The following is a 16,375-nucleotide window of genomic DNA, read 5'->3' as shown; positions in this document are numbered from 1 at the left end:
GTGTTGCAGTTTTTCCTCGCCGTCATTTAGTCTCTCTCCCAAAACATCACTGATAAATGTAATGCAATATCATGTATAGATGTGTTAACTGGTGTTTTGTAATCACAATGGTGAGAAACAATTATGTACTTGAATGCTATATGTTTGACAAATTTCATACGGAACGCAATTTGTTTCCCTTAAATACAGGACGATTCCATATTAAACCGGACGGTTGGCAACCCGCAACTGTTTGGTGAATTTGAGTCTTTATAACTGACAATTTGTCGTTTTACTTGTGATTTGAGTGAAAGTGAATAAAGGTCAATGTTGTGTTAGTTTCACCAGGAAACTGATGTGATATGTAAAAATATGTAGGTATAGTGTGATTCCAAGTTGAGACCAGGTTGTAACAATTAAAGATGAAGTGCGTCATTTTTTCTGTTACTTACAATACTTTCTCCTATCCCTTTCCTCAATAGCGTAATATTAAGAGACAACTCTAAGTTAGCAACTTGTATGTTGATTCCCCGAAAAGTCTAAACACTGTGGTACTCTCAAAACATTGCTAAACCTTTGTTTGAGCATTCTGGCCAGCCAACATAGCAAAATTGGATCAGTGGTGTGAGTTTGGGGTAGGACTACTTGTTTGTCAGACAACCGGGGTGCTCAGTTTAAAGACATTCCTTATTTTTTGCAATTTCGCTCATGACACATTTCACCTTTAAAATCTTTGCATTTAGGTTAGCACTGCAGCTGCAGAACCGCATATGCGCTACACCAGAATAGCCTTAAGGAAAATGTCCTGTTCTATCACATGACAGGTGAAATTAGATTTACAGTCTGAGAGCTGAGTCAGCCATACTCTTTCTCCCGGCTCGGCCACTGAGTCACATGGGCCAAAGCCTCTCGGCCAATGACAGCTGTCGTTTGCCACACCTCCATTCTGTGCACCACATGCTGTCATGAGCAGCACTCCTCAACAATTCCATTTGTTACATTTAGCTGCCAATTACTGCCTTACTGTACATGGTCATAGCCAACAATCTGGACTACAGCAGAGAATAATGCCATTTTTGACTAACTCATGATTGCAGATTAGCAACAGGTTTCAGACTTGAATCAGTCCAGTTATTATGTTATGTGTGATTATGTCACATAGGCAGTAACGGCACTCCCTATGTGCATATTACACAGTCTGCGTAGGGTACCAACTCCCTAGGGAGGCACCACCTTACCCAAGGGGGCACCAGAAACTCCACTTACTCCACTTCTGCACTTAGTCACGTTATACGTTATTCAAGGACCCAGAAGCAGTCACGGAACACAGACTATATCGCCTTGCACTCGCACTTTTGCATCACGCTCGCACCGTGTTGGCCGTGTGCATGTAAACTCACTTAGATCGATTTGTGAACCGGTTTGACTGATTCATTAAAAAGAAACGATTCAAGAATTAATATTACTTTTTAAAGCAGAGCATAACCACAAAAAATGTCCAAGACTTTTAAGATTATATTAATTTCCATGCCTTTTTCAGGCCTGGATAACAACATTTAAAATTTAAAATTTCCAGATTTTCCATGACCATGGGATTTCTTTACTATATACTTTACTCTATAATTCTATATTAATAATGAAATACAGTATATATATATATATATATATATATATATATATATATATATATATATATATATATATATATATATATATAGTATGATGCAATACAAAGCATTTTTACTGTAACAGTTCTGCTTTTGGTTCATTGGAACTGGATCAGGATGGGTTTCATAGAAGAAAACCTTTAAACGTCTCCATGACACATGAACCAGACACACACACACACACACACACACACACACACAGTGCAGCTATCATTATGAGGATTCTCCATAGACATAATGATTTTTATGTTGTACGAACTATAGAGTCTATCCCCTACCCCTAAACCTAACCCTCACAAAAAACTTTCTGTATTTTTACATTTTCAATAAAACATTGTTTAGTATGCTTTTTAAGAGATTTTAAGAGAACCACATTTATAGCATAATACCCTTGTAATTACCAGTTTATAACCTAAAAAATTCCTCATAAACCACTTAAAACCTTGTCCACGCACACACACACACGCACACGCGCACACACACACACACTTGAGAAAAACACAGTAGCTGAACTGATGTGGAAGGCATTCATTTGGTCTAAAATAACAACTCTCAACAGAATGTTGCCCCTGGCCCCTACTGCCAATTTGTATAGAGAATGTTGAGTGCACACACACTAAAGCTGCACAAAAGCCAATGATTCTATTAACAAACTAAACAAATCTTAAATCAACACCAGTTGTACACATTTGCATAGTGTAATGGTATGATCACTGTTAAGAGCTTTGCTACAGCTCTGAAATCTCATTTACATTTGCGCATATTCAAACATGGTGCATAAAGGCGTTGCGCGCCAGGTTTGACATCCATGATGCTAAATTAGATGCCTAAGTGCAAAGATTGCAGTAAATAATGACTTAAATCTCGACATGTTCCTCATATACAGCTATCATATGGCTTCACAAGACTTGGAATACAGCACACAAGTCACATTGATTATATTTTTGTTAAATGGAAAAGAGCAGCATGAACATTCTTTCTTAAATCTCCTTTTGTGTTCCACTGAAAAAAGATAATCAGGTTTGGAATGACATAAGGGGTAATGGTATAGTAAATGATGACCAAATTTTCACTTTTGGGTGAACTAACTCTCTAAATTGGCATGTCAGTGAATGAGACCATGTTCATAGTGTGTTTTTGTGTGTGTTTGTTTGTGTAAACACACTCACAGGGCCTGTTCTCATTGGGTTTGCTTGGGATCTCTTCCACACATTCCGCTGGGAACCAGCCTACATTCCCTCGAGCACTGCCTTCCCAGAATCCTCCTTCTCCAATACTGATAACTAGGTATAGAGAAAGTAACAAAAGAAAACATAAATAGCAATCCCATCGTTTACTGTATATACTGTATGTGTATTCCTAAACATTACACCGTTAAAAAAAACTGTTATATATGCACCTTATATATGATTCAAATGTATTCATTTGACTTGTTCTCCAACATGCTTTCCGACACATTAGATACCTAAATATTAAAATCAACATGAGCAATAGTATATCAGCCCTATGCTGAACATTAGTTGAAGTGTATGTCGCCCATCTCTCTCAATTTATGAAGTGTTGTTAGCTCAGGCCAGGCATCGCCGGCTGCCGAAGGGCAGAATCTGTGACTCTGTTACTCTCCATATGGCAGGGGAATCTGCACACTGCATTCATAAAGCAGCTTATTTTCATTTGGTGGACACTCTCTTAAATCATGTTAATATGTTACTTTCATATTAAAATTGAGCATGTCTTTGAGTCCAAAATGTATCAAAAAGTTTTTAAACTGTTTGATTGGTTAAATATTCTCTGATTTTATTTGTATATTTTTTTTGAGGCTGTTATTTCATAACATTCTGTCTAACATCTCCCTTTGTGTTTCACAAAGGTTTGGAATGATATGAGGGTGAGTAAATGATGACAGATTTGTCAGTTTTTGACAAACTATCCCTTTAAAATACTTTTTTATTTTGTTTATTTTTAGAGAGATATTTACCTTTGACTCTGTCATTTTTGAACAAAGCGATTTCCCCCTCTGTCTGTGGTTGGTAAGATTTGACCACCACATAATGTCTTCCAGGCACAGCACTGTACAGCTTGCGTTTGGATCCTGGGGTGTCCATGCCAGAGAAGGCATCCCTGTTGGGACAGGGACTGGTGGGAATACAAACATCAAAATCTTCATATTAAAATGAGGTGATGCATAGATGTATATTTGTGTTGAACCATGTCCTGGTAGATGTTAAGCTAGATAGTTATGAGGAATGAGACACGTTTGAAAACTAGAGCACAACTATTACCAGTGAGAGGGCTCCCTCTGCTGGACAGCAACCATAAATATACATTAAAGCCTAGATGTTTTACATTCTAAGTCTTGCCCAGCACAACAATAAGGATTTTTTTCTGCTAGTTAATACGATTTGTACTTGTCCTGCCAATATTTTCACTGGCCACACCACAAAAACATCCATACACATACATATGCATACTTATGTATTTTATACATTTATAGAAGGTACATTTTATGTTTCGCAACATATGTGTCAGAAATAAATATTTGTAATTAAATTTTTCATTAGATGCTTTATTTCTTCACAAAAAAAAAACAAAACAACAACACTTTTTCAAGCAATAGTGACTGGAAATTATACAGCTATAATAGATTTTTATTTCAAAAGCTTTTGCTGAAAAATTATGGCCTTCTGAGATATGTTTATGGGTTAACATAGATCAGTGGTTACAACCCATTCTAACTGACGCTGATGCTTTCAAGACTATCACAAATAAATTTTGCTATTTTTGAAAAAACCTCATCTATGTTATCCAGAAAGACAATGTAATTTGGTGACATATAATTCAAAGGGAAAGTTCACAAAAAATGAAAAATCTGTCAACATTTACTCACCCTCATATTATTCCAAACCTGTATAACTCTCTTTCTTATGTAGAACATAAAAGGAGATGTTAAGCAGAATGACAGCCTCAGTCACCATTCACCTTTATAGCATGGAAAAAGATGCAGTGAAAGTGAATCCTGATTGAAGCTAACATTGTGCCTAATATCTCCTATTGCGTTCAGTATGATAGTCAGATGAGTTTGGAACCACATGAGGGTGAGTAAATGGTGACATAATTTTCACTTTTGCATTATCTATTTGCAAAACACAATGTTCAATACATGAGAACCAAATGTTTACATTTGTATGGCACATGTACATGATCGATGAACGTAAGATTATATTGACGAAGCAGCAAGCAGTCTAACACTGACCATGTGCCATCAGGTCATTCTTGTTGTTAAGCACTGATATTTTTAATGTATCCAGTGATTGCTAAGAAGCAACGTCATCTCTGAAAAGCAGCTGAGCTCTGTCCTGAACTGGCTCAGAGAATAACTTCATATTCTCTGTGGGAGCAGACGGCTCCTATCTAAAAAAAACTTGTTCTCCACAAAAATGCTGACATGAAAGACTCAACAAAAGAACAGTCTCGATGATGCTGTTAATGATGCTGTTAATAAACGTGTTAATGAGGGTGAGACGGACCTGAAAATAACGTCGAAACTCTCGCTGCAAAAGAACATCCAGTTTTCGGTCGACATGCATAATCTCTCAGGAACATATCCTGATTTGCCCTACTTTGATTTTAACATAAACGGCAAAGGTTTTTATTTTATTTGAAGGGATTTACAGCACATAACAATAACCATATGTTCATTCTTTAGAACAAATATTGAAAGATCGATGGTACCTTGAACAAATCAAATGTAAAATTGGCCAAAAATATACATTCAGTGTATTCACCATCCTGAATTCTGAACAAGTATCACAAACTATAGCTATCCACGCGGTTAGTGGGTGTTTCTTAAACTACGGGCACTTTTACATCCCAGAGGTTGATTTTGATTCAACTTAACAGATTTAATTTTTCTTTTTGTTACATGAAGGTCACATCAAAACTGTCTCAGAAACATTTTGCCATGCCTTCGTCATTTGTTTTTAATACTTTTCAAAGTAGTCTTTTACTTTTATGAATAGATTTTATTGTTTGCCCTTGTTCCAATCTAGAGCCAGAGTTTCCATCATAAAATATGACCAAATAATAATAATAATAATAATTCAAATAAAATACGATAATCCATCAAGTTACATTTTTAAAACTAAACAAAGAGGGAATTAAACCTATTCCATTTCAATATTGTGCAAAAAATATTTATATTATTATGTGTTCTTGTTTACCAATGATAGAACAGTGTCAGTGAAGATCACACTTGAGATTTTTGATGTGTAAATATTGTTAGGCATTTTCAATAAACCTGTCATTTTGCCCAATTACGCAAAAAGTGTGAATTGTTTAATTATGCATATTTACTATACACAAAATGCTTGCTATGAAATTAGTCTTAGAAATCAAAGTAGTCTGTCATTGTATTCCAGAAATATTAAAAATCTCACCACAGGACGCTATTAAACATAATACATAATTTGAAATGTGTTGGAAATTACATTGTGGTTGTAATTACAAAAATGAAAGAATTCTCCTGTGACACATGGGTGTTTCTTTAACTTTAGACACTTTCATGTCCCAGGGATTGATTTTTACATTTTTGTAATATGAAGGTCTCATTAAAACTAGACAGATTTGATTGTTTTAGCCTTGTCCCAGACCAAAGCTTTCAATGTTAAACTTAAAATTAATTATAAAAACTTTATCATGACATAGTTTTATCATAGTTCAAATTAAAATAAACAAGTAAACATAAACCATTTTAATATTTATTGAAGGAAAATGATTTTTTTCGACTGTCGTCCATAAATCAAGCATGTTCTTCACTGAAACTTTTATCGACTTAACAAGTACACTAACTTTTGAGAAAAAAAAAAATATATATATATATATATTTTAAAGTTAGTGTACTTGTTAATCGATAAAAGTGTCAATGAAGAACATGCTTGAGATGAAATATAAGACAAGTGATAGTTGAAGAAAATCAAGGTAAGTATCACTTGTGAGCAGAGTATTTTTATTGGGCGTCCTTTCAAATTAAGCTGTAATGTAACTAAATTATTCAAAAGTGAGAAAATATTATTTAATTATGTGTATTTACGATACATAATATAATAGCTTAAGTATGAAATTAGCATTAGCGAGACAATGGAGTCTGCCACTTTTTTTTTTATTTTTACTTAAAAAAAATATTATTTCCATCAATGTCATTTCCAACTTGGAATTCTGTTAAACACAATAGATATTTTGATATGTGGTGGAAATTTTCATGTCATTCAAAGGAAATTACCTAAATCTCTTGTGATGCATATACATACACTATTGGACATTGTCTGTAGACAAATAAAAAAAATGGTTAGAGTGTGAACAATACTGTATTTTAATGGGACTTCACATTCTAGGAACCCACATTGCTAAAAGTGCCTGAAGTTGAAGAAACACAGATGTAAAGTGTTGGCCATTTATAGTCAACAAATTAAATAAACTAATGAGAGTGTGTATTTTAAGAGTTTATTTTCTAAAAATCCACATGACAAAAAGTGTCCATAATTGAAGAAACAGCCATAACTATAATGCGCTTACATCCTAGATTCTGAACAAATATCATGTAACATAACTATACATGCTGTACTGTAGGTAAAGTATATAAATGATATTGGGGATATAGTGCAAGTGACTCCCTGCTCACACATGACATAGCCTACCTCAAAACCTCTCTAAGTCCCTGTGTTATCTGGTGACTTCAGCCTATAGGAGCAGATGAAATTGGGACAAAGCACCTACAGATGCCCTCTACATGCCACTTGCTTTTTTAAGACTCCACTGAGACCCTTTCAATGTCACAGCCCAAAGTCAGCCTACCTAGATTAGCCCTCCCCCTTTTACATCACAAAGCATTATGAAAATCATAGATATTTAGAGCTCTAAAAAGTATATATGAGCTAAACAGTTACAGGTGTTTTTACATTTTTTAAATGTTCAGAAATTGCAATGATAAATGGAGCGTCAGATGCAACACCTGGTAGAAAATAAAAATGTAATAAATAATATCCACATGATACAAACGGCATGACACAAAACACTGTACCATAGGTTTTAAGAGCAAACTAAACAAAATTAAATTCCAGCTGTAAATTGAAGCTGAATTGTAAAACTAATGAGATCTAAGAGATAGTGATTCTTAAATTCACAAGTAAAGTCCTCATTGAAAGTCCTCAAATACTCATACTATGAAAGAAACTACTTGGATGAAAGGTGAATTGTCTAGCAATGAAGCCATATATGCCCACTTGCCACCAATAGTTTCTGTATACAATGTATATTGTCTAGTATGTATATTGTATATATTGTCTGTTGTGTATGTTGTTTACTAAAGCAATAAGCCACTTGAGGCTGTGCATTTCAGTAGTTTTATTAAGGCAGCCTAAAACCCCTTAATCGTGATAAAAATCACTTTAACACACAAACTCAAATGGCTTATTGCTTTAAAAAAAAAAGCAGCAACAGCAATGTGATAAAAGACACCAATAGTCAATAATAAATCCTTAAAATCTTAAACTCAGATATCCCATATGATTAGTTACATTTCCATAGACCACAAAGACACCAGCTACATAGGCTATTTTTCAAATAGAGAATCCTGAAAGCATAGGTTCACTGTAAAGAAGAAATCAATTTGGCTTGTATTTCAAGTTAAAATGGCCTCACATTCAGAATCCACAATGGCTGGGGCATATTACAATCCAAAGTGTGCTAGGGATGGGAAAAAAGCACCATATTTCAGCAAACCATAAATGAGTGGCTTACTCATTGAGAGCACATCCTATGGCAGCCAACAGGTCTGCCAATGCAACAAGCTGTCAAAACCGAGAGGCAGAGCTTTCTTATCCAGCTTCACCCAAAGACAATTGCATAAGCTTGGATTCACATCTTATTTTTGGAGAAAAAAAAAAGCAAAAGTGTTAATGTGGGCTGAGGTATTTATGCAAAACAGGGAGGAAGGAAATAAGGCCAGTAAGTGTTTGATAGGTTCAAACAGCGCATGTATAGTCACATCCACAGGTCTATTTTTAATCAAGCTGCAAGCAAAGACGGAATAAGGGCTCAACATCTTTGGTTTTGATGCAGCAATAAAAAGCAACAACCACAGTGACAGAATAAGTGTTAACACACTTCATGCAAACAGCTGCACATTTGTACAGTGAAATGATGCTATATAAACAACTATACAGTTAAACTTGGCAAAAGCTAAATAAGGCTTCATTTAACTATGTTGGAGTTCAATAAATACCGGTAATTTTACTGAGATCTGGCTGTGCGCATTGTTTATTTGATTAGCATGTTGTTTGCTATGGGGTTCCCAAGTCAAGGCCGACTTTCTTGTTGTTTGACTTGTTTGAGGCATTATAAAAATAGATTATGAAGAGAGTTGTTAAATTTCTAATGGCAAAATTTGAAAATGTACTACCGCAGCACCACTTTTTGGAACAGATAAGCTGTAAAGTTAATGCTAATGTGAAATCCATTATGCCAACTAGGCTAATGAAACCAGGAAATACTGAATGTCATCATGGCAAAATGATTCAGTTTGTTTTAAGACATTAAATCATTCATACCTACCCTAGCCATATTAGCCTGTTTCATTAACTAAATTCACACTGAAGCTTTCCCTCTTTTTACGCAAAAAATAAATCACAAACAAAGTCCCTTAAGTCAGTTCATTTGGCAGTTATATTGGCATGCAAGTACAGAAAGATCGAAATCTCCCAAATTATTTTTCAAGATATTGTTTCAATAATATAATTCTAATTGGCAATACAATCTGAAATAAATTGTATCATAAATGTGGCCTTTTTACCTCAAATCTCTCTCTCTCTCTCTCTCTCTCTCTCTCTCACACACACACACACACACACACACACACACACACACACACACACCATACACACACAAACAATATTTCAGGGTGACCAGCTAAACTAATTCTCATTGTAAATAAATGGGCAATTGGCTCTTTCAATTTCATTCAAACAGGCGAGCGGTTCATCTTACGGTTAGGTATCACCAACCACCTCATGATACTATTGCGATGTATATGTCATGATTCAATATAGTGCAATAAGTCACAATATCATAATTAGATTGCAAACGAAACTGCGCCAAATGTGTGAGAGACCCAGCTTGTCCGCAAAAGAAAGAGCAAATCAAGTGGGTTCAGTTTTAATCGCTCTCACATCTCATAAGCAGCTCTGAATGCACTAAACAATGCCGGTCTCAGAGATTGTGCTTATTTAGACAATCTGCTTCGTCATTATTACAATGTTGGGCATGAAACACAATATTGGTACACGGATCTAAATATTGATACAATATTGTGAGAAAAAGTATCATGAAATATCGATATATGATTGTATCAGCACATAGTTTGTCTCCTCCCCTTTATAGCGCTACTAGGGTTTTTTGGACATGATACCATGTAAGGAAAAATATCATTGTAGTACTATGGTATTCTTTGAAGTACATATGAGTATCATGTACTGTACAATAATTACCATGGTCCATTAATTTGAGAGCCATTCAGTACCATGGTTTATATCAAAGTACCACCTGATATCTTCATAGTACCACATTGCCACCATGGTACCTCTTCAAAACATACAAGAATCTTACAACTTAGAACAAGCAGGGGTGTGTATTTGCAACATAAGATTTACTGGCATGAGTTAAAGCTAATCTCCAATTTCCTATGTTTATAGCCATCAACAAATGACCATTGCAATATGACGCTATAACTGAGTACATCTGCTTCAATTTCATTTGGCGCCTCTGAAGAGCAGCCACATTATCTAATACACCACAGAGTAGAAGCCACATAGAGGACACATATACAAAGAACGAAAGTGACACGCACATGCACAAGTACACACACCATACGGCCATAGCCATAGCAACTGCTGCTGTAACTAGGGGATGGTGTTCCATTTGAGTTGCACATGGAGGCACAAGAGCCAATGGTATTTGCATGGTATTGACACTGGCAGTAGATGCAATTGAAGTTCCCCATTTTTGAGCTGATCTCAGAGAAGTTTACATTTTGTTTTCAGGTGTTTTTTTTTTTCCTTCAAATTTAGATTGGAAAAGCTAGCATGGGTGAAACACAAAAGGGTAAATGCCATCCCTGTATATAGGGTTCAAAAGTCTGAGACTACATTGAAATTCTGGGATTCAAAATCTTCTTTAAACAGAAAGCTTAAGCATTTTTAAACATTATAAAAAAGAAATGTTGTGGCATGAAATGAATAAGAAATATTTAATATTCTGCTCTATTTCTAGGTCACTAATCAAATACATTTGTGATAATGACCATGTTAACTCCCTTGTAAAAAATGTCAGATTACCTTACTTCCAATGAATCCCAGATTATGCTCTTTGGAACATTCTCAAATCATGCTGGGATAACACAGATCATCACGTGGAAGCATTTTCACAAGTGGTCTGAGACTTTTGGACCCCACTGTATGTCTACACAACAAGCAGATCCATATAGGCTGCAGCGTGAGAAACGAGAGGAGAACAGGGTCAAATACCAGAGGAGTTCATTCTTCCTTTTTAAAATGACATCTAATTAGATACGTTTTTTGCAGTGGAAGTGAGTAATTGGCCTGGCCCACTTACTGTACTGAGCCTGCTCTCACACTAGAACCCCCGTTGAGTGACAAGATTCGCACACCCACCGACACACATGCATGCACACAGACGCACACACACATGCACACGTGCACGCTGAACTTTCACTACATGGTGAGCTCCCACGCATGCATTCACTTACACAGAAATATATATGCATGGACGCATACACACACACACATGCAAGCACGGTTTCTTGCCTCTTTCTGTGCCCTAATTGTTTGCCAAATCTCCATATTGCACCTTTGTGTTTAGTGCTGCTGTACTCAAAGTCACAAAGCTATAAAAAACAACAGCCTGGGCTTCCGTCCAGCCCCGTCCTGGATCAGGTGCACAGCACATTGGAAATGCAACCAAACCTTGGCTGCTCAGTTATTTAATGGGCAGATGTCCAAATATTTTCCACAATATTAATTAATCGCGATTAATTGCATATACAAATATTTGCTGAGAAAGCCCCTCATATAACAATAATTCAAAATATAATGATTATACATATTTATATCAATATATAATTATACATAGTTATCTTTAAATATTTAAAATTATATATATATATATATATATATATATATATATATATATATATATATATATATATAAATATTGAGATAATTAAAATGCATTACATTCTTGTAGCAGAAGAGTTAATCATTGATTAGACAATACAAAAAGTGGCTTTAGAATACAATGTATTGTTTACTACCATATTATTGATCATAAGCCAATCATTGGAATACAGTTCACAGCAATCCATTTCACAAGTGAATTTGTCAATCAGTTGGAGATTTATTATGAGGGCTTGTTTAAGGGCCCGTCAATTTACACCTACGTCAGACGTCTCGGGTGTGTTGCGTCATAAACATAAAATGTTTAGGTCACTGTGTCAAGTTATATATAGTTTAATACTCAATATTTAAACACATCTTGAGATTCCTTACATCGCATTTGCGCTCCTTCGAGTATTTTGAAATGTTTGTGGATCGAGTAGTGACACTGCCTACTGAAGTGTTTTCTTCACTGTATAAACTGCGCATTGCTCATACAGCTGAAATTTCATTTACTGCCCTCTGGAGTAAACAGGTGGTACTACAAGCTTGCATTACTCAGGAATCCGTGGGCATGCGATTAAATGCGTACATTTTTTTAACGTGTTATTTTTTGTAAAATTAATCGCACTGAATTAAACGTGTTAAATCGACAGACCTAGTGTTAATATTTTAACACATTATTTTTTTATGTAATTAATTGTGTTAAATCAACAGCCTTGATATACTGTATTTATACTGCATAGTCAGACACATTGCAAACAGTTTTAAACAATTTTGTTGACTCTTCTGTATTGTATTAAATGACACCATATTTACAGCTTGCTTTATTTGTTTGACTGTCAATGACTTTAAACCTTCAGACATTAAATCAGCTAAGAACAACTCAATTTACCATTTCTGATAGATACATCTTAAAAATTCCATGAGGCAAATGTTATGAAAAGCTGGGCAGTGGGCATCTCCGCAGTACAGTCCACTTCCCATACACCAGTTTACACATACTGTATGTGACCTATTTGCATCCACACATGGCCCAATACAAACACAACAAAGTTGCCATAAATCTGGTGTCTGATGATTTAAACAACTTTGTCCTCGCAGAAAGGGACACACTCCGCTCTGGACATCAACCTTTCTCAGTTTGCCCCTGCCACACTTGACCATTATCAAAAAGGGACACATTACATGTCCTGTGTCAATCTCTTGACAGACAGGCATACAGGTGTTATAGCATAATTTTACATAACAAATCACACTGGGCCTCAGGGTAGTGTTGGTAATCTGGCATACCAGGCATTTTCCTGGTGGGCCGACGCACTTTGGAGCTGATCTGGGGCAGACTGGCCATCAGGAGAACCGGGACTAAGCTGAAATGTGCCAAAAGGGCCACAAAATTGCGCCGCGATATGGCGAAGGGGGCAGCGATATGCAGAAAAGGACAGTGACACCCCCCCCCCCCCACACACACCACCAACACACTTTCAACAACTTTTGGGCCAGTTTCTATGTAAAATCCCAGGCCGGTTTATCTTACCAGTACACCCTGTTGGGCCTTCAAATAGGGCACAACAGTGACCGAAAAAGTTTTCAGTGTCCTTTTTGTCTGAAAATGTTTTCCCATTCATTTTCTCCACAAGGACTCAAACAATTCTTCAACACAGTGTTCTAAGCCATGAACCAAACCAACCAGCTCTGATATGAATCACAACATTACATTCACAACATAAATTCTCTGATGAGGAATGATCTACACAACACATGAAGTATTGCGAATGATGTATTCGAAGGCAAAATATAAAGTTATTGACTTAAAATCATTGATAATAAGTATAATTAAATGTTATTTAACTGTATTGCAAACTACAGCTCTGCGTCGTGCCTAACAATGCCCCTTAGCTGTTCTAAATTCACTGTAAAACATGGCTTCACAGGGCTTATTGTTTTTATAAAATGGTTACTTCATAAAAATATTTATTTTAATATTTATTGTATTCATAAAATAAACACCAGCAACAAAAAAATTAAGATGTAACACAATTATTCCTCCACCAAACAATGTAGTTCCAAAGATGTTGCCAAGCAACACACGCAGCAACAAAGACAGTGAAGAACGCGGCTCAACCAATCAGAATCAAGGACTGGAACTATACGTTTTATAATATATCATATATCATATTATATCACCATTAATTGTGCAATTGCTGAAGGATTGATCAAATAAGTTAGCACTCCTCTATGTTGGATGAGGAAGAGTTTTTAACACTGTACAGGTGCACTTTAATTGTGACGATTCACATTTATGCCCTGTCACATAAAATTTATATATTAATGCTCAATTTATCAAATTAAACATCTTATATGTCCTAGTGTGATTATTAAACCACAAAAGGCTAAGTGTGTAGCCAGACACTCATATACTGATAGCACCTCATCATAAGCATAATATGATGTATAAGATGAATATCGATGTAATAGATGACAGACATCAAAGGAGGCATTAACCTTGAAGCACGCAGAAAATGCAGACAACATGAATATGCTTATCCTGAGGTGTGACGCTGTCACCAAAAACATACAAACTCAAAGTGCTTCATTCGTTTTTTCATCAAAAGAAAAGTTCAATTTATCTAGACATGTGAAGTTGAAGAAATATAGACAGAAATATATAACTACTACATCATTTAATTTGATAAATAATAATGCTAATAATAGTATGTTAAAAAAAGGTAATTGTTCTGTTTTTCATTTAATTTAAGCTCTGTGAATTAAGTTTTAAAAATAAATGGGTTTTTATCTAGTTAGACTTTGTCAGATCAGTACCTGTTACTTTGCCACCCTCTGGTCATTTAATTTGGGTGGGAACTCACCTGCTATGGCGCTGAGGGGTCTGTCTCCGGGTATCTCCCTCCCCCAGCCGACCCAGGGAAGGGGAACGGCTTCGGGGGGAGCGTCCACCCCGGGCCATGGTCTTCACCGTGCCATTGGGGCTGTTCTGCATCTGCTGGGGGTGGCGGGGCGAGAGGCTGCGCAGGGGGGAGGCTGCAGGCGAGGGTAAGCGAGTATAGTCTGGCGGGAGTTTGTTGACGTTCAGGTTGTTGTCGCTGTTGGAGCGGAGCAGCACGCGTGGGGCGGCTAGAGTGCCCCTTCCCTGGTGCTGTTGCGCCGTTTGCTGCAGCGGCCTGCTCCGACCTGTGCCTGCCGGTGCCTCCCGGAAAGGCACTAGGATCAAATGAAAAACGCAGAATTTAAAGGTACTGTACAGTATAGTTCACTCAAAAACTCACTTTTATTTTATGGAAAAGAATTGCAATGAAGGAAGACTGAGGCTGATATTTTACCTAAAATCTCCTTTTGTGTTCCCTTTAAGAAAAAAGTCGTAAAGGTTTGAAACAAAATGAAAGTGAGTAAACGATGACAGATTTGACATTTTTGGGTAAACTATCCCTTTAAACAAGAAGAATAAAAAAACATTCATATAGAGTGTGAAGTTGACTTTTAAATACATTCCTTTGTAAGTGGAAATAATTAGAGCACTATAACAAGTGTTCAGGTGCAAGCTGGTAAGCTACGCTTTGGCTTGTTACTACATGCAAAGATTTTACATTAAACTTAATTTGTACCCGTGGGGTTAAAAAAAACAAATGCTGTAAGCTCATCAAATTCACGATCATCCAGTTCGATGCCCAAACTGAAATTGTTTCAGTTTAATTAAATTAAACTGACCAAATGTGAAACCTAACTATTGTGCAACTAAATAAACACACAGTTAGAGTGAATTCTTCAGGTATTATTACAGGCTCTATTCAAGATAATGGGATAGTTCACCCAAAAATTTTAATTCTGCCTTCATTTACTCACCCATGTTGTTTTAAAAGCATATGACTTTCTTTTTTCCAATAAACACAACAAAATGATGTCACCATTCACTTTCATTGTATGAAAAAAGTTGTAATGAAAGTGAATGGTGACTGAGGCTAACATTCAGCCTAAGAAAGAAAGACTTCAGGGTTTGGAAAAACATCTTCTCACTTATCAAATATCTCCCACTCCCTCCACCTCAGCTCCCCAAAATCAGGCTTTGGTCCTGACATGGCATTACTTTCTATCCATCATCTATCCATCTAATTTCCTTTATATTTCCATGAATTATGTGTTTATTTTCACTGGCAAAATATTAATACCCTTTACTACCCTACAAAGGCCAAACACAGAAATTACACCAACACTGAAACTGTGAAAAATATCTTGAATAATTTTTATGTGGATTTTGAAGTTACTGCACTTTCACATCATATTTTCTCTGAATCTTAGCATATGAGACAAACTCTTCAGTCACAGAACAGATCATTGTCAGAGACCTGATTTCAGTCATTATTCAAATTTGCGTTTTGTGTCTTTGTAGGGCAGTATTATTGCTAATAAATTTCCATTTAACCAATTAACCAGAAATGTCAAAGAGAAAGGATCATCATAATTGAATATTTTATCAGATTAATTATTTTT

The 16,375-nt window shown here is 36.0% G+C and overlaps 1 protein-coding gene across 1 annotated transcript in view; it reads right to left on the bottom strand.

Annotated features, from left to right (window-relative positions):
- LOC127640507 (SH3 and multiple ankyrin repeat domains protein 2-like) overlaps positions 1–16,375 on the bottom strand; it is a 126,647-nt gene that overhangs the window by 59,697 nt on the left and 50,575 nt on the right. Inside the window, exons 10-12 of the mRNA XM_052123108.1 lie at positions 14,740–15,091; positions 3,625–3,782; positions 2,816–2,929 (exon numbers count right to left, since the gene is read on the bottom strand). Of these exons, the coding sequence (XP_051979068.1) occupies positions 2,816–2,929; positions 3,625–3,782; positions 14,740–15,091 (624 nt within the window). The remainder of the gene's footprint in view (positions 1–2,815; positions 2,930–3,624; positions 3,783–14,739; positions 15,092–16,375) is intronic.

The sequence above is a fragment of the Xyrauchen texanus genome, chromosome 49 (genome assembly GCF_025860055.1).
Source record: "Xyrauchen texanus isolate HMW12.3.18 chromosome 49, RBS_HiC_50CHRs, whole genome shotgun sequence".
In the NCBI taxonomy this organism is placed as follows: domain Eukaryota; kingdom Metazoa; phylum Chordata; class Actinopteri; order Cypriniformes; family Catostomidae; genus Xyrauchen; species Xyrauchen texanus.
The sequence above is the reverse complement of the archived record's forward strand: the minus strand, read 5'-3'. Positions and strand labels throughout refer to the sequence as shown.